At 48.6% G+C, this 22,922-nt stretch overlaps 7 protein-coding genes across 7 annotated transcripts, besides 1 other annotated feature; 3 read left to right on the top strand and 4 right to left on the bottom strand.

Annotated features, from left to right (window-relative positions):
- Window positions 1-133: 133 nt before the first annotated feature.
- FPSE_09265 (uncharacterized protein) lies at window positions 134-1,959 on the bottom strand (the record flags this gene model as incomplete). The annotated part of the gene is made up of 4 exons (XM_009262382.1): window positions 134-781; window positions 841-1,280; window positions 1,333-1,479; window positions 1,533-1,959. The coding sequence occupies 4 exons, from the start codon at window positions 1,957-1,959 to the stop codon at window positions 134-136; spliced, it is 1,662 nt and encodes a 553-aa protein (XP_009260657.1).
- A 3,046-nt stretch (window positions 1,960-5,005) lies between these two features.
- Window positions 5,006-7,932, bottom strand: FPSE_09264 (uncharacterized protein; the record flags this gene model as incomplete). Its single annotated transcript, XM_009262381.1, has 3 exons — window positions 5,006-6,437; window positions 6,489-7,668; window positions 7,722-7,932. The coding sequence occupies 3 exons, from the start codon at window positions 7,930-7,932 to the stop codon at window positions 5,006-5,008; spliced, it is 2,823 nt and encodes a 940-aa protein (XP_009260656.1).
- A 1,944-nt stretch (window positions 7,933-9,876) lies between these two features.
- Window positions 9,877-12,776, top strand: FPSE_09263 (uncharacterized protein; the record flags this gene model as incomplete). The annotated part of the gene is made up of 3 exons (XM_009262380.1): window positions 9,877-10,518; window positions 10,565-10,933; window positions 10,980-12,776. 3 exons carry the CDS (start codon window positions 9,877-9,879, stop codon window positions 12,774-12,776), a joined length of 2,808 nt encoding a protein of 935 aa, XP_009260655.1.
- A 781-nt stretch (window positions 12,777-13,557) lies between these two features.
- FPSE_09262 (uncharacterized protein) lies at window positions 13,558-14,376 on the top strand (the record flags this gene model as incomplete). Its single annotated transcript, XM_009262379.1, has 1 exon — window positions 13,558-14,376. One exon carries the CDS (start codon window positions 13,558-13,560, stop codon window positions 14,374-14,376), a length of 819 nt encoding a protein of 272 aa, XP_009260654.1.
- Window positions 14,377-14,934: 558 nt separating this feature from the next.
- On the bottom strand, window positions 14,935-15,264 carry FPSE_09261 (uncharacterized protein; the record flags this gene model as incomplete). The annotated part of the gene is made up of 2 exons (XM_009262378.1): window positions 14,935-15,061; window positions 15,122-15,264. 2 exons carry the CDS (start codon window positions 15,262-15,264, stop codon window positions 14,935-14,937), a joined length of 270 nt encoding a protein of 89 aa, XP_009260653.1.
- A 1,736-nt stretch (window positions 15,265-17,000) lies between these two features.
- FPSE_09260 (uncharacterized protein) lies at window positions 17,001-18,569 on the top strand (the record flags this gene model as incomplete). The annotated part of the gene is made up of 4 exons (XM_009262377.1): window positions 17,001-17,069; window positions 17,133-18,377; window positions 18,435-18,457; window positions 18,518-18,569. 4 exons carry the CDS (start codon window positions 17,001-17,003, stop codon window positions 18,567-18,569), a joined length of 1,389 nt encoding a protein of 462 aa, XP_009260652.1.
- Window positions 18,570-18,784: 215 nt separating this feature from the next.
- Window positions 18,785-20,709, bottom strand: FPSE_09259 (uncharacterized protein; the record flags this gene model as incomplete). Its single annotated transcript, XM_009262376.1, has 7 exons — window positions 18,785-18,793; window positions 18,865-18,921; window positions 19,194-19,337; window positions 19,389-20,072; window positions 20,147-20,455; window positions 20,507-20,536; window positions 20,620-20,709. 7 exons carry the CDS (start codon window positions 20,707-20,709, stop codon window positions 18,785-18,787), a joined length of 1,323 nt encoding a protein of 440 aa, XP_009260651.1.
- Window positions 20,710-21,327: 618 nt separating this feature from the next.
- Window positions 21,328-21,388: a repeat region.
- Window positions 21,389-22,922: the final 1,534 nt, after the last annotated feature.

Below are 22,922 nucleotides of genomic sequence, written 5' to 3'. Positions count from 1 at the left end.
GAGGTGCCATCCACCGTTATTACATCAGAACACGCTTGCTAAACAATAATCCAGTCAAAAATCGCAAAGGCTAGCTGAAGCCAAAGAGTCAAGTCGAGCATACCCATAGCGGTAAAGGCTATACAAGAATACCTTAGGCAGCCGTCTTGGAGGGGTAGTCGGTGATCGACTCGTGTCGGACAATAGCAGTCTCCTTTTCGACCTGGGCGAGATCGATGTGGGCAACAGCATCATCACCATCGAAGATGCGGGCAATCTCCTCGAGAGTGGGGCCCTTGGTCTCAATGTAGAAGTACCAGACGAAGATAAGCTCACAGAAATCCCAGAGAGTGTAGAAGAGCATGAAGTTCCAGTGGTTGGGGAAGTTGTTCCAGGCAAGCTTGTTGGTCTGGTTTCCGATGGCGAGGATGGCCTGGACGGTGATGTTCATGATCATCATACCCTTGGCACGGAGATGGAAGGGAAGAACCTCAAGGGCGTAGGCGACGAGGAGACCAGAGAAACCAATGTCGTAGAAGATACCGAAGATCCAAACAGCGGCGATCTGAGCATAGCCGGCGCCTTTGTTGGAGTATGCAACACCACCATCAGGGGCATCTTTGGTGGGGGGAGTAGCGTATTCTGAGTTCTCGTAGACGCCGCCAGTGATGGTCCAGAGGAAGAAACCAAACACCATACCAGAGATGGCAGTCAGGAAGAGGGGGCGACGTCCGACCTTGTCGACGGTAAAGGCAGCAGTAATGGAGATGGCTAGATCGAGGATTGTCTTGCCAGCAGAGAGCTATAAGGGAAAGGCTGGTCAGTAAAGTGATGGGAGAGTGTCTGGATGAATACACTTACAGCAAGCTTCTGGTTCTGTTCCTTGATACCAGCACCTTCGTAGATGATGTCCATGTAGTTGGAGAAAATAGCGTTACCGGAGTATTGCGAGATGATACCAAGGGAAATGATAATGGCGAGGCGCCATCTGTTGCCTCGGGTCTTGAGGAAGTCAATGTAGCGAGTAGACTTCGTAGAGCTGTCGGCTGAGATAGTTTCCTTGATCTCTCGGTACTGGAACTGAACTGTGGCGTTGTTCTCGTCACCACCGGCATGATGCTTGGCCAAAACGGCGAGAGCCTCTTCAGGTCTATCCTTGTTGATGAGGAATCGAGGTGACTCAGGGACCCACCAGATACCGCAAAGCTGGATGATAGAAGGGACAGCCTGGATGAAAGTGATGGATCGCCATGACCAGTCACTGTTGATGGATGCAGTGCCCCAACCAACGACGGAAACGACTATAGTGGATTAGCGATTGCTGTGGATGTTGGAGAATGAACTGTTACTTACTCAGAGAACCCAAATTCCAGAGACAGTTGTAGACGGCAGTGAGGGGACCACGGTGCTGGGGGTGGCAAATCTCGGTGAGAAGCATAGGAGATGACATCTGAGCCAGAGAGTTGCCGAAACCAAGGATGAATCGACCACCCATGTACACTAGACCCTGGTCAATATGGATTCAAGATAAATGCGAGTACGTTGGGACTTACTGCCGTAGCCATTGCAGAAAGCAGAGATGAAAGCACCAACAATCATGATGACACAGCCAGTCATGATAGTGGGCTTTCGGCCCCAGTTATCGGCGAGGTAGGGGACAATAAAGAAAGAAATAATGGAACCAATGTTGTACATGTTGATGAGGATACCGAGCTTGCTTTCGTTCGTGTGCTCAGGGAAGTATTCCTTCCACCTATCCATCTGCTGGGAAGTGTTGACCATCATACCATCATATCCAGTGGTAGCCGAGGCAATCAGAAGGAAGATGATGAGAAAGTAGAGATTGCGGAGATGAGGTTCCTTGTACCAGGTAACCCTCTCGAATCTGGGAGCTTCAGCTTGGGCAACATCGAGAGGGACCCGATTGGTATGGACAGGGGCCTTGGAGCCGATAGGCTGCATGAACTTTGGCAGAGCCATTGTGAGGTGGATACAACTGATCAACAATGTGAATGAGTTGAGGCTGTATTGGTCCAATGAACGAAGTAGTGATTCGTCTCGTGAGGAGAGATGAATGAGTGAAGAACAGGAAACCTAGGGTTGCCTGGGATTGCACTGCTACTTATAAGGGCGATGGCTGAAGTAGGTCGCAGTAGTAACTACCCTGCTCGACCCCAGATTAATCGAGAGCTCCTCAGTTTGGATCAAAAGAAACCGAGAACCCATGGTCAATCATTTGTGCATGGGTGTTAAGTGTGCACCAACACAGCGAGGTGGATCCTTGAGCCGGACGGAGATGGTGTTGGTAGGATCACCCGCGACGGAAAGACGGCTAAACAACTTAAACTACCTCGTTTAGGTCTTGAGTGGGATATTAAATGCTACCCACCGAAACCTGGGGTAACCTGACATGAGGAGGCAAAAGTGCACGGTGGGTAGGTTCGGTAGATCATGCTCAGATAGTGAATCGTAGTCCGGGGCAGCCAACCCAAGATGGAGTAGTTGGGCGACTTGCACTGCACCACCAGAGGGCCGGGACAAGAATTCTGAGCCTTTGTCCAATGATAATAGATCCATTGCTTCCCCAGAAATATTCACTACAACTGTCAGCAATCTCGACCCCAATTATGGCTGGAATTCATAATGCTGGGCCGCTCGTCTGGAACAGCGCATCTCCAGTATAACTGGCGAGATGGTCTGATTTACAGGGAATAGGACACAGAAGGTAGTGTCGTATGTAAATTTCCAACGTCTCAAGAACCGTTACTTCGGAAGGTGTAGTTAGGCCCTTGACAAAGGCGATCGATGTGGGAACCGATGAGGTTGGACCCGCTCGACGACTTAGACATGAATTTTTAGCGTACACCACCCACGATGTTGCTTCATTTTGCTTATTCGGACGACGTGGATAGTATACACAAAACTGTCAGTTGTTGCAGTCGTGTCAAGAGCTGAGAACTCCAAACACTGGCAACCGATGAGTGATGTTGGTACTCAGGACTATGCTGAGCCTGCACTGCACTGTACCCAAGTCAGGCGGAACACCCCTGACTCCCAATCTAATCAACAAGACACAGGTCTAGATTAATTGATCTTACCTTTACCCCATGGCCAATATGTGTTGAGCATCCCTGTAGTCTAGTGCAACCGGAAAAATAGGATTGCTATTATCCGCCAAGCAGGGTTGACATCAACCAGCCCTTATTCTCAAAACGTGGAGGCTTCTGGGGGCTAGACCGGGGAAAGGGCCTGGGGTAAACAATCCCGGAGCGAAAAAACCAAAAGAGCATATCTGCATGTGTCTCTTAGCTTGAGTCGGTTTCACCCTTCACCCTCCATGGTCCGATCTGCCAGGGAAGTTTCAGGGATTGCCCAATAAGATCCCACTGCAGTTACTTCTGAGAGGAAGAGGCGTACAGCAGATGGGTAGGATTGTGTTTAGCACGAGGGGACTAAAAACGCCTCTTTCCGGATATCAGGGCCGACAGAGGGAATCACGCGGCTCTCGCTTGACATGATCAATTTCGCACAACGGCTTATCCAGGCTGCGAGTGAAACGATATCCGCTATTGTCGGTAGTCGCCGGCTGCTGATGCGGTCCAAGGAACCCAGTATCTTGGTAAATCTGGAGAAAATGCCCAGAGTAATTGAGGGAATCAATCAGATCCCGGCCGTGTTCTGTAACGGGGAAGCGAAGGCTCTTGGTACTTGGCAGACCCATAGGATCTTCAGTTACCAGGTCAGAACAAGATTTTCGGTTATCGACAGAATGGGCTGAGAGAAAATTGGGCTCCATGTTGATGGATCCGAACAACAGCAGATGCATTGCGCCATAAGCGGATAAAGCAGCGGGCATGGTATGGGATCGTTTGCAGGTTGGGACCTCGACTAACACAAGAGATATGTTAAATTGAACAAGAATAGAACTCACTTGGGAATGGCGCACGGTTGCGCGGGATGGCTGCCGAGAAAACACCTAGCTACCGTGGTCGGCGATTATTTGCTGACAATGTCTCTGACTTGTCACCGCCTGGCGCCATCTGCACCTTTTGAATGTATCTCATACGGCTAGACCGAGCTAGGTAGTACAGCCGTTGCAACATTAATCTAAAAGGTTAAATGAAAGGTGCACACCATCATCGACACACTATGCGATATACCCGAGAGGAGAGTTAGAAGAAGGATGGATTCAGAAGACAGCCTTGTAGGAATGCAAGTTCATGATGGGAAATAGCCTAAAGAGAAAAGAAAAGAGCGAGCTGAAGAACAAACTGCCCATCTAGGCAGTAGGAGGCAGGTGAGCTCCATAGAATAGAGTAGAGAATAGAGTCGAGATGACTAGAGAAGGAACCACCCTCCACTCCCTCCCGTGGATCCTTCCAACAGAACCAAAAGGCCCCGCCTTCATTGCCACGAGGCAAGAGACACCTGCGTTAGCCTATCTCCGCAGCTTTGAGCTCTTACACCCTTTAGAAAGCAGCTCAAGACACCACCTTTTGACCCCTTCAGTCGGCTCGTCGGTTGTTTAGCCTGCTGCTGTCTGCCCATCAAATCACTTTCCGGATATTGAGATTCCGGGGTAATGAATGTGACTCGTATCTATTATGGGCGTATGTATTTGATTCGTTCCTTGATTCGCTGTGATGAGCAATACTTTTACAAACTTGAGGCAGTGATATTTTGATATACGGCTTTCATTAACGGCAGTTAACTCCAAATAACCGGCCAAAGTGAAATCACCGAGCTCTCTCGAGAGGCCTCACCTAAAAATAGTGAACTAACTATGTGGTTGACATGAAAGTACCATCTGTTCATTCGCTTCCAAACTCCAGAGCAACCATCGGCTCCACGATCAATACTTTTCCCTTCCGTAACAAATAACACAAATATAGCACAATAAGAAAACAAAAGCAATCGCGACATCGAACCCTTTCCCAAATAAAACATCTCCCGAATAGAGGTCGGGACAACTGACAACAGCAGTAAGCTTGACAAATTCTCCACCAAATCCTGTCAACCGAAACATTCAGACCTCCTCGACTGGAAGAGCACCGCTCATAAGGGGGACATCAACCATGTGGTCGTCAAGATCCTCTTCCGACATTGTGCTGCTTCCAGCTCCGCGTTCCAACTCCTCTATACTGTCGAGAGCCCTGACGAACTTCTCACGTTCTCCCCTGAGCGCCCCTCGTTTGGCTGCCGTGTTCGGGTCCTCCTCCATAAGCCTCTGGTAGATACTTTGGGAGTCAGCCCCACAAAGGCCTAGTTTTCGGTCGAGATGGTAGGGGAGTTGTCGTTGTATGTGTGGTATCATGCCATTCGTGATATGTAACGCTATCGCATCCGCGAACCTTAACGCTGCAAGGCGGTAGTACCCTCTAACGTAAGCTACAACCTCCAGCTCCCGCTCGAATGAATCCGGTCCAAGCTTGGTCATCTCATTTTCACGTCGCTTTTCATCGAGTACCCTCTTCTCCTCCGTGAGACTATCCCAGGGGACAGGTGGGCGGCCATCTCCATATCCCGCAGCCTGCATGCGCATCTGGTGGCGATATCTCGTCAGCAAGATTTGCTCGTCCTTCTGGTATCTGCGGAAAGCTTCCTGGTTGACAGTGAACAAACCATATGTTTCAAGGCGGTACACAACGTCGAGTGCCCCAATGGTCTCGCGGCGGCGGTCTTCGAGATAGTCTGCCAAGATCTTTTGGCACTCCTGATAAATCAGCCGTTTGTTTAGTCGAGCGAAAGAAGCCGCCAGGGCTTTCTCAAGCATATCGTGCAGCAGGCTCATAACATGCTCGAGAAACGCTTTCATTGGACCTGACCAAGGCTCGATTGCTTCACGACACATGTCGTTGTACACCTCCTCTGTGATAATGTCTGGAACACCAGCTCTAGTCTTGGCCTTGATCTCATCTCGCACTTGGCGAAGTGTTCTGAACCCTCTCCCAACGTTACTGAAAGGTGTAAACGGGGCTGGGAACCCTTGCCGGCGTGGGGCGGGGGAGACAGAGCTCACACTGGCTCTGCTATCCTCGGGCTTCAGTGACGGACGAGATGGGGTGCCCGCGGGAACTTGGTCCATACGCATACGTTTTGAAGGCGTGATCGGAGGGGCCATCGCGCGTCGTTTGCTAGGCGTATTTGGATTTGTAACTGTGACCACCGATCCTGTATCTGACTCGTCGTCAGAAATATCGACGACGGGGACGTCACTGCTATCTTTGAGTGTAAACTTTGGTTTCATTTCCAGAAGACAGTCACGGAAATTTTCAGGCAGCGGCACGAAGTACTTCGAGAATTCGGAAGGCTTCAACTGCGATCGGGCTAATTCGCCAAACTCCATCACGCTGGTCTGGACTTCCAACTCGACATTGGAAGGCAACTCTGGCAGCTTGCTAAGATGTTCGACAATGTTATCCAGGTGCTGTCTGAGCGTTTGTTTAATTCGAGGTAGACTCGCGATATGTTAGCGTATTGTTTGACAAATATGTACTTGCTGAACACACCTCTTTGCAAATTCTTGACCGAGCTTTTCGGACAAAAATACTTTTAGCTTCTCAACTCCACAGCGGTCAGAGAAGTCGTGGAAGGTAGCAGGCCATCGCTCCATAGAATGTTCGACAAAAACAAGCTCTTCCCATTGTTTGAGTTCATCTAGATCTTTCCCTTGAGGTCGGGAAGTTATGAAGTAGCCTAAGCCAGTGATATGAGCCTGCCCTCTCATGATGGCAAGCCACTGTTCATGGTTGCCACCCTCTGGAATTAGGTCGGCCTTCGTTAAAACACCAATTGTCCGGTTGAGGGCGCCCAGTCTGCGAACTAAACCAAAGGTCGACGAGTTTTCGGCGTCGCTATTCATAGGCATAGAACACATGATGATGGCAGATGGGTGCAGGATGTATTCCTTTGATAGGTTCCTCACAACACTGACCAAATAGTCGTCGCTCGCGTCGGCAGGGTTCTGGAAAATTCCAGGCATGTCGTAGAAGGAAAGGTCCGGGAGTTCAGGTCCCTTGATCTCAAGAGCAACAATGTTGGGCGAGAACTTGGCCGCAACAGTTTCAGAAGCCGTCTCGATGGGAGTGTTGACAGCGATAGAGCCAGAACCTGGGACGAATAGCTCGGGACTCTTGTCGTCATTTAGGATGGCAATCTGAGCCCAACGAAGAACATCCTCGATCTCGCCATGATCGACCATGGTCTTGAACTCATGAATGGTAGTCACCTGTTTGCGCCAGGGGAAGAAGGGATCGTTGTTTGTGACGTCGCTTTCAGAAATCCGACCACTAAGCGGGGGCTGATAAGAATATTCCTTGCGTAGCCATACCCGACAAGATGGGTCATGACTTCGTGAGACTCGAATGTGAAGGGGGCAGCGTGTGCAGGTACCCTCGCTTCGTGGAAGCTCTAGGTTGGCAAGACCTGACATGAGACTGGATTTGCCGGCAGACTGATCGCCAACGAGCACGAGTTCAGGGAGTGGAACATCGTGAGATACCCCCAGCTGTTGGAGTTCACCCAAAGTATCATTGCATGCCTTTAATTTCTTCCCAATATCCTGAAAAGAAGTTTGAAAGAAGCTTCCATCTGCTGGAATGCTGGTCGGGCTCTCAGCCGCAGCGTTAGGTCGCATTCTCAGTTCCCTCAAGAGAGGCTCTGGCTCAGTGGTGCGTTCACTTGGAGTCGCTTTGGGAGTATGATCAGTATATATGAATTGTGGGTGGAGTTGAAGTACTTACGGGCATCCGATCTACCATGCCTGTAAAAGGCCTGGTCAGGAGGAATGTGGGTGGTACTACCGCCGTAGCTGGACGCAGCTGAAGGAGCAGGAGGCGCGCCGAAATTGGAGGCTGCTGATTCTGGGTAGGAGTTATTGGCAGAGGAGTCGGGATCTGGTTTAATAAAGTGGTTGTTGCTCCGAGGTCCTCGGCGCCTCGTTGGGTGATGCATTGTGTTGGAGGAGTGGCTCTGGTTGATGCGAGAAGACATTAATGCAGTGACAGGCAGCTGTCGTACAATACAATAATTTACAGCGCTGTATAAACAAACATACAAAAAAAAAAGTGAAGTGAAATGGACAAATGAATGAATGAGTGGATGCTCGCTTCTTAGGGGAATGAATAGGTCTGTCTGCAGATGTGTTTGCTTTAAAGTTGGTTAATAGTGATGGGGTCGGTTCCTGGAAATGAGTGAATTGAAATGGATATTATGAAGAAAATGATATGTAATCAATATGAAATGAGAGATGAAGTTGAAGATTTGGGACAGATGAGAAGTGGTATCACAATATGTCAATACAAAGACAAAGACTGAAAAGAAGTTAGATTGAGGATACTCCAGATCTGTTGCAATGCTGCGCGGCGATTGGCGGGGACGTGCTTGCTTCTTTCAACTGACGCTACCGTTGCTCTGGGGCAACACGCTGTTTCGATAACGGCTGATAGAGCATGCGGGGTTGGATCAGTATTTTTAGGTGTAGATATATTTCTATTAACGTCAAAACTATATGGTAATATCTACCCATGAGTGGGAACCATCTAAGCGTATTTTTGATGATATCTAATGACGTCTTGGGTTCTGTTGTCGCGGCTGTTCTTGACTGTCCTAACAGCATTTAATGCTGAGTGGAGTTATTGACATGCTACTGTAGAAAATAGGAGGTCGGGCTGCACCTCAGGCAACACTCTGTTGCAATTCCCCTGAACGTCACTTAAGATGTCTCCACAATGTGGTTGACACCTACCAATCAATCGCTCCGCTCATTGCTCTATCTCAACTGCATGTCAACGTTAGGTGACGTGCCCTGGAACAACGCCTGGAACCTGGATTTAGTGGGGTTAGATCTAACAGTGGGCTCAACCTTTTTCAACAGATCCCAATGTCAGTAGGTACCTCTTATAAACGAGAAAGTCAGTACATTTATACTTGGACGAACGCTTGAATGGATTGCTTGTCAGTTTTTTCCCTCTGCTAGAACCTCGACCTTGTTGTAATCGGCTTTGATATTGGAAACATGGAGCTACTTTGGTTGAACTGGGAAGCAGTATAATCAATGATATTGCCGTTTTTAGGCTCATCATCAACGCAGTAGGTAGAGCTCCCTTTCACGAAACCCTGTAAAGACAAATGACAACAAACATATAGTCATTGCCAGATATTTATTGTGCACTTTCATATATGATCTACTAGAGATAGAGAATAAGCTCTACCTAAAGTCGATCTTGTAGGCTTCATGGGGCGGGGGCTTTAGTAAAGGTGATTGAATGTACCGATTTAACAGCAGTCTGTGAGAAACGCAGGATAAATTACTCTGTAGGAAAGAATGCTGAAAGTCATGCAATGACTGAGAAGAGTCAGATTAGTAATATGAATACCTTAAACGCCGTCTATTTCGAATGGCCAGTACATAGAACATCATGGAAGAAACTATGAGGTTGTATTAAAGCCGTGGCAATATATCTTAGTGCAGACCATGCCCATCAATCGGCTGGCGTTATCTAAGCCAAGATGAATATTCGGCTTAAAAACCGACCCAGTAACATGGAAAGGGCGACTTGAAATACAAATAAAAGAAAGTGGCAATCTTTAACAGCCAATGTCTATTTGTTCATCTTAATCCCGAAGCAAGGCTACCAAACTCCGAAGGATTCCCTCGTAGCTAATCGAACCCTGCAACAACATCTCCAGCCTTTGCACTGGGGCTTCTTAGTGCTTACAGCCCCCAGATAATTGCCTGTTTAGTCATGACTATCAACTTGCATATCTGCCTTGCCTTGGCTTTATAGTGGAATGGCAACCGTATTTAATGATTGAATTTCCGCTTCATCTTGACGCAGCCTGGCTGGGCCGATAGTCAAATACATCAGCGCCACTCACTCAACGCAAACCATCACGATGGCCTCGCAAACTCCCAAGACGCCATCATCTGGCGTCTCAGAGAACGCCCACAGAACTACACACCCCGCGGTCTCTGGACGTCAAATCGGCGTTGCCACTATCCCCTATGATCGCCCAGTGGCCCTCATGACCTCAGGTGCTCCGCTGCTGAATCCGCGCAGTTGCGTTACCTGTCGCCGACGTCGAGTCCGGTGTGACAAGACGATGCCTTGTAGTAACTGTCGTCGGGCTCAGAGCGATTGCATGTATCCTGCGCCAGGCCGCGCACCAAGACAAATGCAGATGCAGACGCAGACACACATGCAAACACGTCCTGTGCCAGCTTCAGGACACAGTGAACGTGAGGCGGATCTCATGGAACGCCTGCGAAAGCTCGAGGGACTCGTCTACGAAATGAGTGGTCAAGGTGCTGCGAGCGAAAACGACTTGCAAGCAAGCACAAAAGAGTTGCCAAAGACTCAAGGTAATGCCACTGGCGGGCAGAGCATTGTGGAAGCTGCTCAAGAAAAAGTTGAGAAAGACACCCACAATCTCTGTTTCTCACAGGTCAACAAGCAGCTCGGCCGCCTCGTACTTCATGATGGAGATTCAACACCCAGATACGTCCACAGTGGCTTCTTTGTCAAACTCAACGATGAGGTAGTCATTCACCTTCCCGTTATGTGATATCGGCTGACATTAGCAGCTTTCCGAGATTCGTAATGAAATGGAGATACTGAGTTCCCAAGACGAGGAAAATGAATTTGAAGATGATACTACTCCCGAGCAATCGCCTCCTCAGAACCCCGGTCAAGCCGACCATCACAGCTTTATCTTTGGCTACAACTCTTCTGACGTTGATCTCAGGGGTCTTCATCCACTCCCCGTTCAGGGTTCTTTCCTGTGGCAAATCTTTCTTGAGAATATTGAGCCACTCGTCAAGGTCCTACACATTCCCACTATGAGCAAGCTCATGGCGCAAGTCAGACGCGGAGAGCATGATCTACGTCCTGGCGACGAGGCACTCGTTTTTACCATATATTATGCAGCTGTAGTTTCTGCGGAGAAGCAAGAAGTAAGCTACCATTTTGCATAACACGACCTCTTCTGACATATTTTAGATCGAAACCAATCTTGGCGGCTCTCAAGCTCACTTCATCTCTCAATTCCGCTTTGCACTTGAACAAGCCTTGGCTAAATCTAACCTTCTCAATACTACCGACATGGCCGTGTTGCAAGCCTTTGTTATCTACTTAACCGTCGTCAAGTGCCATGATGACAGCAAGTTCTGCTGGACTCTTACAAGCCTATGTGTAAGAATGGCTCAAGCTCTCGGTCTCTATCGTGACGGTCAACAGTTGGGCCTTCCTCCATTCGAGGTCGAGATGCGTCGTCGTCTCTGGTGGGCAATCGTCTCTCTTGATATCCGCTCAGCAGAGGAAATGGGCTCTGATCTTATCATAAGCGACAAGACCTATGACACTCAGCTCCCTTCCAATATCAACGACACCGATATTGACCCTTCTCTCACCGAGATGCCTATTCCACGTCAAGGTCGTACGGACTCTTCTATATGTCTAACGCGATATGAGACGACTGCTCTGACCCGTGGGTTATTCGCAGCTGTCGCTCACATGCAGCCTGTTGACCCTAAGAACGTCGAAAAGAGCCTCGAAGAGCGTGAGCGAATGCTTGTTGAAGTCTATGAGCGCATGGAAGACAAGTTTATCAAGAATACTATCAGGGAAGATGATCCCGTTTTCTGGGTCGCTTCTCTTATTTCGAGGATCATGATGGCCAAGGTAGGACTCCTCGTTTATCAGCCCGTTCTATTTCCAGGAACGGGTCCCGAGGCATCGCACGAGGTCCGCAGTCGGCTGTGGCAGTCATGTATCGAAATCGTCGAGTATACTCATATTCTTAATGTCGACCCGGCCTGTCGACAGTGGCGCTGGTTGTTTCTGACTTACCGACAATGGCACGCCATTGCCTATATGCTTCTCGAACTCGCGAAGCGACCATGGGGCATTAACTCAGAGCGCGCTTGGGAAGCCGCGCAGATCTTGGAATACGATCACCCGATCGACGGCGCAAGTCACTCCGATCATACGGCTGTATGGATGCCCATCAAGAGGCTCTTCACCAAAGCCAAACGCCATCGCGAAGCAGAACTTGTGCGCCTTCGCGCCGATCCCGAGGCTGCCAGGCAACTTGATCGAGAGGATAAGCTCAAACCTGTGCTTGAACGCATTGGTCCTGCTCCTGGAATGGAGACACGCCTATCAGAGTTGAGACTGCGTTGGAGAAAAGCTTTTCGATTGGGGGCTTTTTCCAACGATGCTGAATACCAGAATATTCTACCGCGCCCAGAGGAGACTTTTATGTCCAGTGGCCCTACAAATTCTGTACCTCCAAACTTGCAGCGACCTCAAACAGATCCTGCGCAACTAATCAATCCACTCAACTTTGACCCCAATGCGTGGCAGCAGTTACAAGCCGGAAACCCTGGAATAGAAATCTACTTTGAAGGGGGCAACTCAGACATAACACAGAATATAGGTGGTCTGTACCCTAGTGGAAATAGCTTGGGGAGTATCTCGAGCATTGCTTCACCCGCCGTATCTGGAGTAGCTTCTACGCATCGAGCCGACAACGACCATCAGACAATTGGGGGCAATCTTTCACCTTGGCCTAGCTCAGATGTATTTCATCACACACAAGATCCAGGTTCTTTGGGAGATATGGACAGCATTTTCCAAACCAACAATCTACCATCTACCGGCCTTGACTTGAACATGGATCCTGGCGAGATTGATGACATCGATTGGAAGAACTGGGACGAGGCGCTCAGGAGTCTTAGTAGGCCGGCTATGGGGCAAGCAGGAGCCGCTGGACAAGGAAGCTGGGGAGGCATGTGAGATTTTGTCACGTCTATTTAGACCATCAAACAACATAATGTCATATGAAATCTGGTAATAGAAGAGGTTCGTTGCCTGGTATGGAGACTTCGCCTCGGTACGAGAGATTATGGAGAACCGAGAAGGTCTTTATCTTTATTCAGGTCATCAACTATACACCAACATGCAACTTGCGTATACAGAACTGTATCTTCCAGAAGACTTACAGAGAACCCATCATACACATGTACTCGGCATTTCCCACAAACTTGATGCTCTGTACTCCAACATCACAATGTATCATTAGACAGCATAGCGACATCAGGACTCCGTCGACAATCTATGTGTCTCTGCCCAGATATCTTGAGATGATTGCTCTTCTCACTACCGCCTGCTATATGGCGATTACCGTACCTATTGATTGACTTTCGTATGGTTGCTTCTGAAACATATCCTTATATAATTTATTTCCAAAGCCCTCAGACATCGAAGCAAGCCTCCAAGCTTGCCTTCAAGATGCTAAGTAAGCCCCGTTGGCTCAGTGGTAAAGCGTATCACTAGTAATGATAAGATCACTGGTTCGATTCCAGTACGGGGCAAGTAACTCATTCTTTTGTTCTTTTTGCTGACTTTTGACGCTTGTTTTAATAAGACGTCTTACCTGGTTACACAAACTCGTGACTCGGCCTTTGAAGGGATGTTGATTGGAGGTGTTGTGTTCGATGCGACGTTGTAGGTCTCCCCGCTCTTCCCTTTCAAACAATTATCTCTCAACCTTCATCGTCTAACCAGCTGTAAGAAAATGACACTTCAGACTCCCACAATCGCGGAAGTACGAGCATCCTCTGAGGTGCTTAGCGCCCCTGGTGCGTCGGCTACTGTTGTGAAAGTTGGCGAACACTTTGCAGTCAAGTTCGGTCGTACCGTTACTCTTCAAGAAGCTGAGAACCTCCGATTCATGTCAGAAAACAGCAAAGTTCCCGTACCAAAATTCTACAAAACAATGGCTGAACCAGAGACTGGAATCAACTTCATCGTCATGGAGTACATCGATTCCAAGACCCTGGCAGAGCAGTGGCCGTCCCTTGAAGCCTCCGAGAAGCTCGAAATTGCCGACCATCTTCGTGTCATTCTGCAAGACTTGCGCAGCCTTAAGCCACCCTCTTATCTGGGCTCTCTCAACCGAAAGCCATTCCAAGATGGAATCTTTTGGACTCCAGAACAGAACGCAGCCACGTCCGGTCCTTTTGATACCGAGGATGACCTCAACGAAGGTATACTCAAACGTCTATCAGTGAATGAGTCCCAGGAACACGTCACATTCCTGCGGAAACTGATGACCGAGACATTACATGATCACCAAGTCAGATTCACTCATGGGGATCTGCAAGCCAAGAATATTCTTGTCAAAAAGATTGAGTTGGATGAATCCAAAAGGTTTGAGATCAAACTTATAGACTGGAAGATCTCGGGGTGGTATCCGGAGTACTGGGAATTTTGCAATTCTACGATTGCTAGTCGATTTCGATCGGAATGGCTAGAGATAGCACAGAACATCATGCAGGTTTACGTACCGGAGTACCTGATGCTTCAGATAATCCGCAGCCATCTGCTCCATTGAACGTTACGCTACTGGCAGTCCAGGTAGCTTGCAATAGGTTGGAACTTGGAACTTTCTTTAAACAGTTAAGAGGACGGTCATTTCTGATGGATAGGCTAGTCCATACTGGGTTTATATTAGTAGGTGTGTTTTATAATGTAAGTGCATTAAGCATGAAGATATCTTGTGATAGTTCGTAACGTAGTTAGGTACATTCCAATAAAGAGGGTATCCTTAAAGACTATCAAACTGTTCAGTTCAATTACTACCAAGACTGATAGAACAGTAGGCACTCAAATGTAGTATCACAGAACTGTGGCAAAATTCAAATGATAGTTCAGTAGTACGAGCAGGCTAAGCAGCAATACGACAATCATCACGAATGGAAAACAACAGTGATCGATATAGAATGGAACTTTTCCAACAATTTCCATCAATTCATGTTGCAATTTCAGAGGCTAAGTCGGACATAAAAATCAAAGATGCATGTATGTCTGCCCACTCGTTGCCGATCAACATTTTGTTCCTTCGATCGAGTATAACCACAACTCAATGCTCAACTATTGGCACCATTTTGATCTACTTTGTAGCCGACTTCATGCCTGTAGACTCGCCAGAGGCATCAAAGGCCGCGGGTTTGCCTCCTCTGTAGAACCAGAAGAAAGTGGCACCGATGAGGACAGCGCCAGCGCCGAGAAGCTTGTTGCTAGAAAGAACAAAACATCAGTATATTAACCTCCCTTTTGGGTTTCGTGCTCATGCTCACTGGTCACGACTCTGCTGTGGTGGCTTCGATTGGTAAGGTTCGGTATCGCGGAGGATGCTCGAGGTGCGGAGGCTTCGCTGAGCCGCGGGGAGAGGTCGAAAGGCGACGGTGGAGCGGACGACACGCGAAACGAGGGGAGACATTGTGACAGTCAGAAGTACTTTGGTCTGGTTGGAATAGTAGCTTTCTTTGTTTGCTTGAACCCGGAGCTCTGATGATAAGGAGCAAAAAAGAAGGATGAACGGAGCTAAATATCAAGAAGAACAACTCCACTCTACCCGAAGCTCTTGAGGAAAGAGAAAGAGGGGATGGCCTGAGAATGCACTCTGCGGGGGTACTTGCCCCGTCATTGATTGATGTGAGACCTCCACGGCGAAGATGCAGATTCTCTCTCAGGTCACATTGTGGTATTTGGGGAAAGGTTGTAAGCAGCCACAGTACCGCAAAGGGACTTGGGCAGTACTTTCTCCTCCCCCGGATTTTCCCCAGACGGAAATCCAGGGTTGCAGCGGCTGTGCCGTGCCCCTGATCTGGCCCGGGCTTGGGCGTCTTTTCTTTTTGGTTGGATCAACATGTCTTGACTTCGAGGCAAAGTGCGGAGATGCAGACACAGAATCGGCTGATGAGCGTTGCATTGGTTGACTAACTACATGCATCTTTTTGTTGATTCATTCACCGCTTTATCCATCACAGCGATGCAATGCAGTGGCGAATGGCTTTGGTCTGATCATGATATCTGCCATTGCAATATTCGAAGTCGGTTCAATTCTATGTATAGAGAAATTGAGAATGGGTCCATCTCTTGTCGATGAATCCACTCTCTAGCAGGGGTCTATTGTTCGGCAGCTAACGATTGATGTTCCTAGACTAATCTCGACCCCACTCATGGAAGATCTCAGGATGAAGTTCACGATGCGAAAATAGCATAATTAAAAACACATTTCACATGTTTGTGGTTACTTCAATACATGATATATCGATCATTTACTTATTTGCGGCATTTTAGTAGCATCACAGTCTAACATCTCTGTATGTTCAGATACGAAATGTGGGTAGTTCTACTTGTCCACCAAAAACACAAATATCTTGGCCATGTACAATTGTGAAAGACTCTGTTGTTCTTACCGGATGCGCTAGTTTTTGTTCTTTACCATTCCCCTCTAATTGTGGACAATCTTTTCTAGCGTCACTAAGTTTTTATACGTTGTCTTCGTTAGATGTGTTCAAGTTGTCCGCATCCCTCTACTCCAAGGCGTTCTCGACAGTTTTGACTTCAAGGCCGTGACCCGACGTGTAACCCAGAGTTTCTATGGACAGGTTTTTCTCGCTGTTTGAGACAGCTCCGATCAAAAAATGTTTCAAATAAACCCTTTACGCCACTTGATTGGAACGATTGGGTTGGATGGGACTGAACCTTGGTGACACCTACACATAACCATGAGTTCATCCGTAGCACCAGTGGTTGTAAGGTCTCGAAGTTCTAATCAAGCTCCACGACTAATAGACCAAGTACTATAGACAGCTACGTAGCCAGCCTTATGAACCGCCACCAAATGTCCACCAAAGTACTCATCAAATCCGAATATCTGTATGCAAATCATCCATCAGACAAGAGTACAGGGTAAGCCCCTCACCAATGGAACCCCCTATTTCCCACGTGCAGAAATCAGAGGAATCCACCCCCACCATAACCCACCATCAAACCTAAAGCAATTCATAGTTTCCCTATTTGGTGACCGCCTTGAATTCTCCAAGTGTCCCCTCCACTTCAAACATCCCCCTAGCAAGATCCAAAGCTCAACGCAATTCCTGACACGAGCTTCCTTCTACCTCTCCTCTCCTCCTACAGACTCTTTCATTCCACAACCGCACAACAACCATGTCTCTTCACGTTCCCATGGCCCATCGCTCCAGGGACCAGACCGGTGCCACCAAGGCCGTTATCCTGGTATGGCTTCACCGTTCCCTCTAACATGGCTGTTGATAGGTTACTGATTGTTCCAATTCACAGGTCGGCGGTCCTTCTCGAGGAACCCGTTTCCGCCCTCTGTCTCTCGACCTGCCTAAGCCTCTGTTCGAAGTCGCTGGCCACCCCATCATCTGGCACTGCCTTTCCTCCGTCGCCCGCGTTCCCAACAAGCAGATCCAGGAGGTCTACATCATCGGCTACTACGACGAGTCCGTCTTCCGCGACTTCATCAAGGATTCTGCCAAGGAGTTCCCCGGCATCACCATCAAGTACTTGCGCGAGTACGAGGCTCTCGGAACCGCTGGCGGCCTGTACCACTTCCGTGATGCCATCCTCAAGGGCCGCCCCGAGCGCCTCTTTGTCCTCAACGCCGATGTCTGCTGCTCTTTCCCTCTCGATGAGATGCTCAAGCTCTTCAACGACAAGGATGCCGAGGCCGTTATTCTCGGAACCCGTGTGAGCGACGAGGCTGCCACAAACTTTGGTTGCATCGTCTCCGACTCTCATACACGCCGTGTTCTTCACTACGTAGAGAAGCCCGAGTCGCGCATCAGCAACCTCATCAACTGTGGTGTCTACCTCTTCTCTACCGAGGCCATCTTCCCCTCCATTCGATCCGCCATTAAGCGCCGCCTCGACCGCCCCTCTCGTCTCGTCTCGTACCCCTCTTCCGATAACCTCGAGAACAGCTACATCGCCCACAACGACGACGACGAGGATGAGGAGAAGAAGGTTATTCGCCTGGAGCAGGACATCCTGTCCGACATGGCCGACAGCAAGCAGTTCTACGTCTACGAGACCAAGGACTTTTGGCGCCAGATCAAGACTGCTGGCTCCGCTGTTCCTGCCAACGCTCTCTACCTTCAGAAGGCTGCCCAGTCCGAATCTAGCTCGGAGCTCGCTACCCCCAGCGCCAACATCGTCCCTCCTGTTTTCATTCACCCCACCGCCCAAGTCCACCCCACTGCCAAGCTCGGCCCTAACGTGAGCATTGGACCCCGTGTCGTTGTTGGCGCTGGTGCCCGTGTCAAGGAGAGTATCGTCCTCGAGGACTCTGAGATCAAGCATGACGCTTGTGTCCTCTACTCCATCATTGGCTGGGGTAGCCGCGTCGGTGCTTGGGCTCGTGTTGAGGGTACTCCTACCCCTGTTGGCAGCCACTCAACCAGCATCATCAAGAACGGTGTCAAGGTCCAGAGCATCACCATCCTAGGCAAGGACTGTGGCGTTGGCGATGAAGTCCGTGTTCAAAACTGTGTCTGCTTGCCGTACAAGGAGCTGAAGAGGGTACGTTCCCCCAAGTATCAACCCGCGCAAATGATCGCTTGCTAACAGAATCTGTAGGATGTTGTCAATGAAGTCATTATGTAAGGAGATATTGTCTCTACTCTAGATTAGATCAGATCAGTGCAAAAAGTTTGCGATAGTTCCCGCATGCGAGGCGTCGGATATCTACAAGCTGAGGCCATCAAAACGTAATGGAGGATGTATATAGGAGTAATATCCAGGAAACAATAAACACGGTCTCCTTTGGACCGCTGAAGCGGGACGACTGGCGCCTTGTCAAGTAAGAAACACAAACCCAGCAATAGCTTTTATTTTTGTCCAACCGTCTCTTCTCTATTCTCCTCCAAAGCAGGAGCCAAGCTTTGTCAGAAGCATCGCATCTGTTATGTCTAGTCTTTATCTAAAATTCAAGTTCTCTAACCAGGGTATATTTATGCCGTAATTTTTGAGGCAAAGGCATCCCTTCTTTTTCCACCCTCTAACATACCTGACTGAGCCTACCGTTGGATTTCTCCATCCCAACGGTCGGGGTATTTTTATCTATCTGGAAAATGTACCAAGGAGATTCCGGTGATATATAACACTGCTGCACAAATGCGTGATTCGTATCTTCGTTCGACCTCATAACTGAAATTTTGAATGCGATTGGTTTCCGTACTCGAGTCTATAATATGACTGCAAGTCCAGTATACCGAATGATTAATCGTCTCTCTTGAAGTTAGATTTGCTCGGGGTCCTGGGCAGCAGTGGTGTGCTTGGCCGGCTTGTGGTCAAGCCCATTGGGCTTTCCATGGGGTTAAGGCTCAGACGGCTTACCGCCAGGTTGCGTGGGGTTTGAGTTGGTTCAATGGCTGGCTTTTCAAAACTATGAATCTGAATTGGCGGAGGACGTCGGATAGTGCGATCCGATCCATTGTAGATCCAGGTTGACAGGAGTACGAGGAATGTACCAAAGACAAACTGCAGACGATGTTAGTACCCTTTAGTTCTAATTGGCCAAGGAAAACTTACTGTTGCTGACACTTCAAACTCAAACAGCATCATGCTGATTATGAAGCTGATGACGATACTGATACTTGTCGCGAAGTTTTTGACAATATTGTCAGTATCACGAATTACCACGCTTGCCAACATGCCGCCGGCTGCTTGCAACACGACAGCGCTCCACACGACCCAGTTATAACCCTCGAAAAAGCCATGTTCGCTGATGCCTTCGCCATCCTGCCAGATGACACCTCCTAGACCTGCAGCGAAAATGGAGTAGAAACTTAGTTGGACATTACGGATCCAGACACTGGCTTGGGTGGGGCTCTCTTTGAGGAGCTTCTCGAAATAAACGCCTGTTAAGCCCGACACTGTAGCAGCCACCAAAACCGAGACCAAACCAACCGAATAATTCATGAGAGGGTCCAGTGGCGGTAGATCATGGTCAATTCCTTCGTAGGTAGCAGAACGTTTGGCGAACTGGCCGGTCTGGCCGTTGTCGATGGGCACATGGCCCAGCTCGTGAAGTGAACGAGGGAAGAAATGGTCCGTCATATGGCGTAGAGGAACGCTGGGAGAGCTCGCTGATGAGTCTGCCTGAGGGAGTGAGACGACGCATACGCCGAGAGTGAGAATGATGAGAGCGAGCCATCGTTTAGGTCCCAAGTGCCGACGCAGCAGGACGACACTAAAGATAGCAGTGATGAGAATCTTGGCATCAGGTCAGCACTCTTATTTATCATTGATTTCGCCAAGGCTCAGCGTCAATGTGCAGCGAGACATACCTTTAGCTGATACAGCACTTGAAAGTGCACCGCATCCAAATTTCCAATGGCAACATACTGCAGCATATTTTGCAGGGTATAAAATGCAGCAGTCAATGCAAGCTTCCACCCATCACCGGCGAAAACCGAATTATAAATTTGCTCGAAAAGAACTGTCGCAGGTGTTGTAGGAGCTAGGGTCTTGGAGGTATCGTATATAGCCAATGATAGAGAGACAGCAAGCTTGATGATTTCATTGAGGAAGACTGCGGTCGAAGTGAAGTAACGATGGTCGCCAGAGGGTGGCATAACGCGGGAATAGTGCATGATCTGGGAACAATGTTAGTAGGGCTCGAGAGATCCTGTTGCGGCAGAGCTCACCAAGATGAGGGCCGAGTTTTGAAAGGTCAACTAGGATTAAATGTCAGCACTTTGGTATGAAAAATTGGTATCCCATCACTATCATGGTAGGATACCAAATGAGAAAGTCGTACTGTTGTCAAAGCCCATTGTTTCTTGCTTAGACCCAAGAAAACAGCCTGACTAACAGGCGAACCCTTGGGGAAAGCCTCCAGGATCGCCATTGTAAATTCGAGAGTGAAGTTGATCACAGGGGCCGAAGAAGAAAAGGAGGGTATTTGTGAAGTAGAGGCGGCGAATTGAAGTATAATGCGCTCTGAAACCACGAGATGGGTCCCCTGCGACGCTGTGTAGGAGTACAATGCAATGCGACAGTAGGCGATATGCAAATGCTCTGCGATGGCTCGTGTGCTAATTAACCGAATTGACGACCCGCAGATATTTTATGCTAGCTTGGACGTAACGAGAAAGTAGAGGATTCATGCAACACCGGGTATCGTAATGCCGAATTGAAGTCTGTATTTGCTTTTGCAGTTGCAATTGTTGTCGTTGGAAGTCTCAAGGGCCCCTCTGCGATTGCAAGCGCGTGATGCCGCCAAGGCTCGGGAGCCAAATGTCTTGGAGAGTATCGTCAACTGCCAGTTCAACGTCGTGTGTCCGTGCTCGCTTTTCGGGTATCGAAGCCAAGATTCGTTGGATAATATGCTGAGGAGAGGTAATGATGGAGAATGAAAGAAATAAATCTGGAGGGGAGGAGAGAGTAGAAAAAGAGGCGGGGAGCACCAATGTCAAAAAAGGAAGTCTCCGTTCTGGGGAGGCAGGATATAATAACCCTTTGGGGTAGTAAAAAGAAGGAAGGAAACACCACAGCTAAGCAAGGCAAGGCAGAGCAAAGCAAGCCAATGACTGACTGATTGACTGTTGTTCTAGCCTGATTAAGGAACCTGGAGTAATCCCCCTTGCCTTATGCTGCTGCGCTTTCTGAACTTCACTTTGTCTTTTTGTCTTAAAATAGGAGACCAAGAGCCTTGTCTGATCATGCCCAGCCAGGTATGGCAGGAAGACATGTGGCATGGCATTGGTTTCCACTCTACTAGCAGTGCTAAGTAGCTAAGCTAAGCTCTGTACGGTAGCGGGGCGGGCGGGGGCTACAGATGAAATCAGGGGCATTACCACCACTAAATGTTGGTGCCGGACCAGTGACTCCTTGTTGGATGTGTTTGTTTCTTAGCAGAATAGGACTTAATAAACGCCACGTCCAATAGCGAAGTTTCATCTTGGATAAGAGACAAAGTAAGATACGCAATACGATGGCTGCAATTACATCTCGTCTTCAAGAACTGATCTATGTAGGTATCTATCATTAAATATTCAGCCTTGACCTTATACGCAATGACCAACCAGCAACAGTTTAAACTCACTTAAATCCCCCCTGTCCAGTCCAAGCTGGCCCCGGCCCCTTATTACCCCTGCCCATGTAACCCGACCCTTTTTCAGGAACAAGGAAAAAGCTTTCCAATACGGATACCGGCGGTCGATCTTTGTTGTCTTGGCTTTTTTCGGAATCCATACAGACAGTCAAAAATGACCACAGTGGGTGATGATGCTCCGTCGTCTATCTCATCTCGTCGTGATAAACTCGCAGATATATATCCATGGATAGATATCGGCAGCCTTATCCACAAGGCGGTGGATGTTTCAAGGCTTATCCCTGTTGATGATTAAAGGTTAACGAGTTACCTATGACAGTCACCTCAATGTTCAGAGAGTTGGAGTTGAGGCTGTGAATGCGAATGCGACTCTTTCAAGAAGGTCATACTGTTCATAGCAAGAATTCACATCATCTTCCGAACCCATATTAATGTACTTATCCGTACCAATACCAATATTTCCTCAACCCAACAAGTTCCTTCACATCTCGGATCTCCAACTAAATTCGTCGTTCTATCCCCGGCTCCGATCCACCGGCGCCGATCGTCATCCAAACCCCACAGACGTCGTCCACTCCACTATGTATTCTCATTGCCACTCTTTTCATTATAAACGCATCCAAACCCAAGCTGCTCTGTTTCGTTTTGTTTCTTGTGTAATGACGCATGAAACAATAAGAGGGGTTGGACAACTTGCAGCCCGTAGTTTACAACCGACATAGACGCAATCGATGCACCTAGATGTTTCGACGTCATCTGTTCAACGCTTTTGCTCCATGTCTTGGGTAGTGACGTACAGCGTGCATCTCAGACATATTCACGCTGCAGCACCACCAGCCACGTCGACATCCATGGCTCTTCTCACGTCAAACGCGCGCCGCAGGCGCCGTGAAACCACCCCATTCTATGTGTAACATCTGCCGTTGCCCGATGCAGGCGCCTTTCTTCTCGGGCCCAGCCATAATCAACACAATACTATGTCTCAGCTCTACACAAGAACACACTCG

This window comes from Fusarium pseudograminearum, chromosome 3 (assembly GCF_000303195.2).
Source record: "Fusarium pseudograminearum CS3096 chromosome 3, whole genome shotgun sequence".
NCBI classification, from domain to species: Eukaryota; Fungi; Ascomycota; class Sordariomycetes; order Hypocreales; family Nectriaceae; genus Fusarium; species Fusarium pseudograminearum.
Note: the sequence above shows the minus strand (reverse complement) of the source record. Positions and strands in the feature narration are given on the sequence as shown.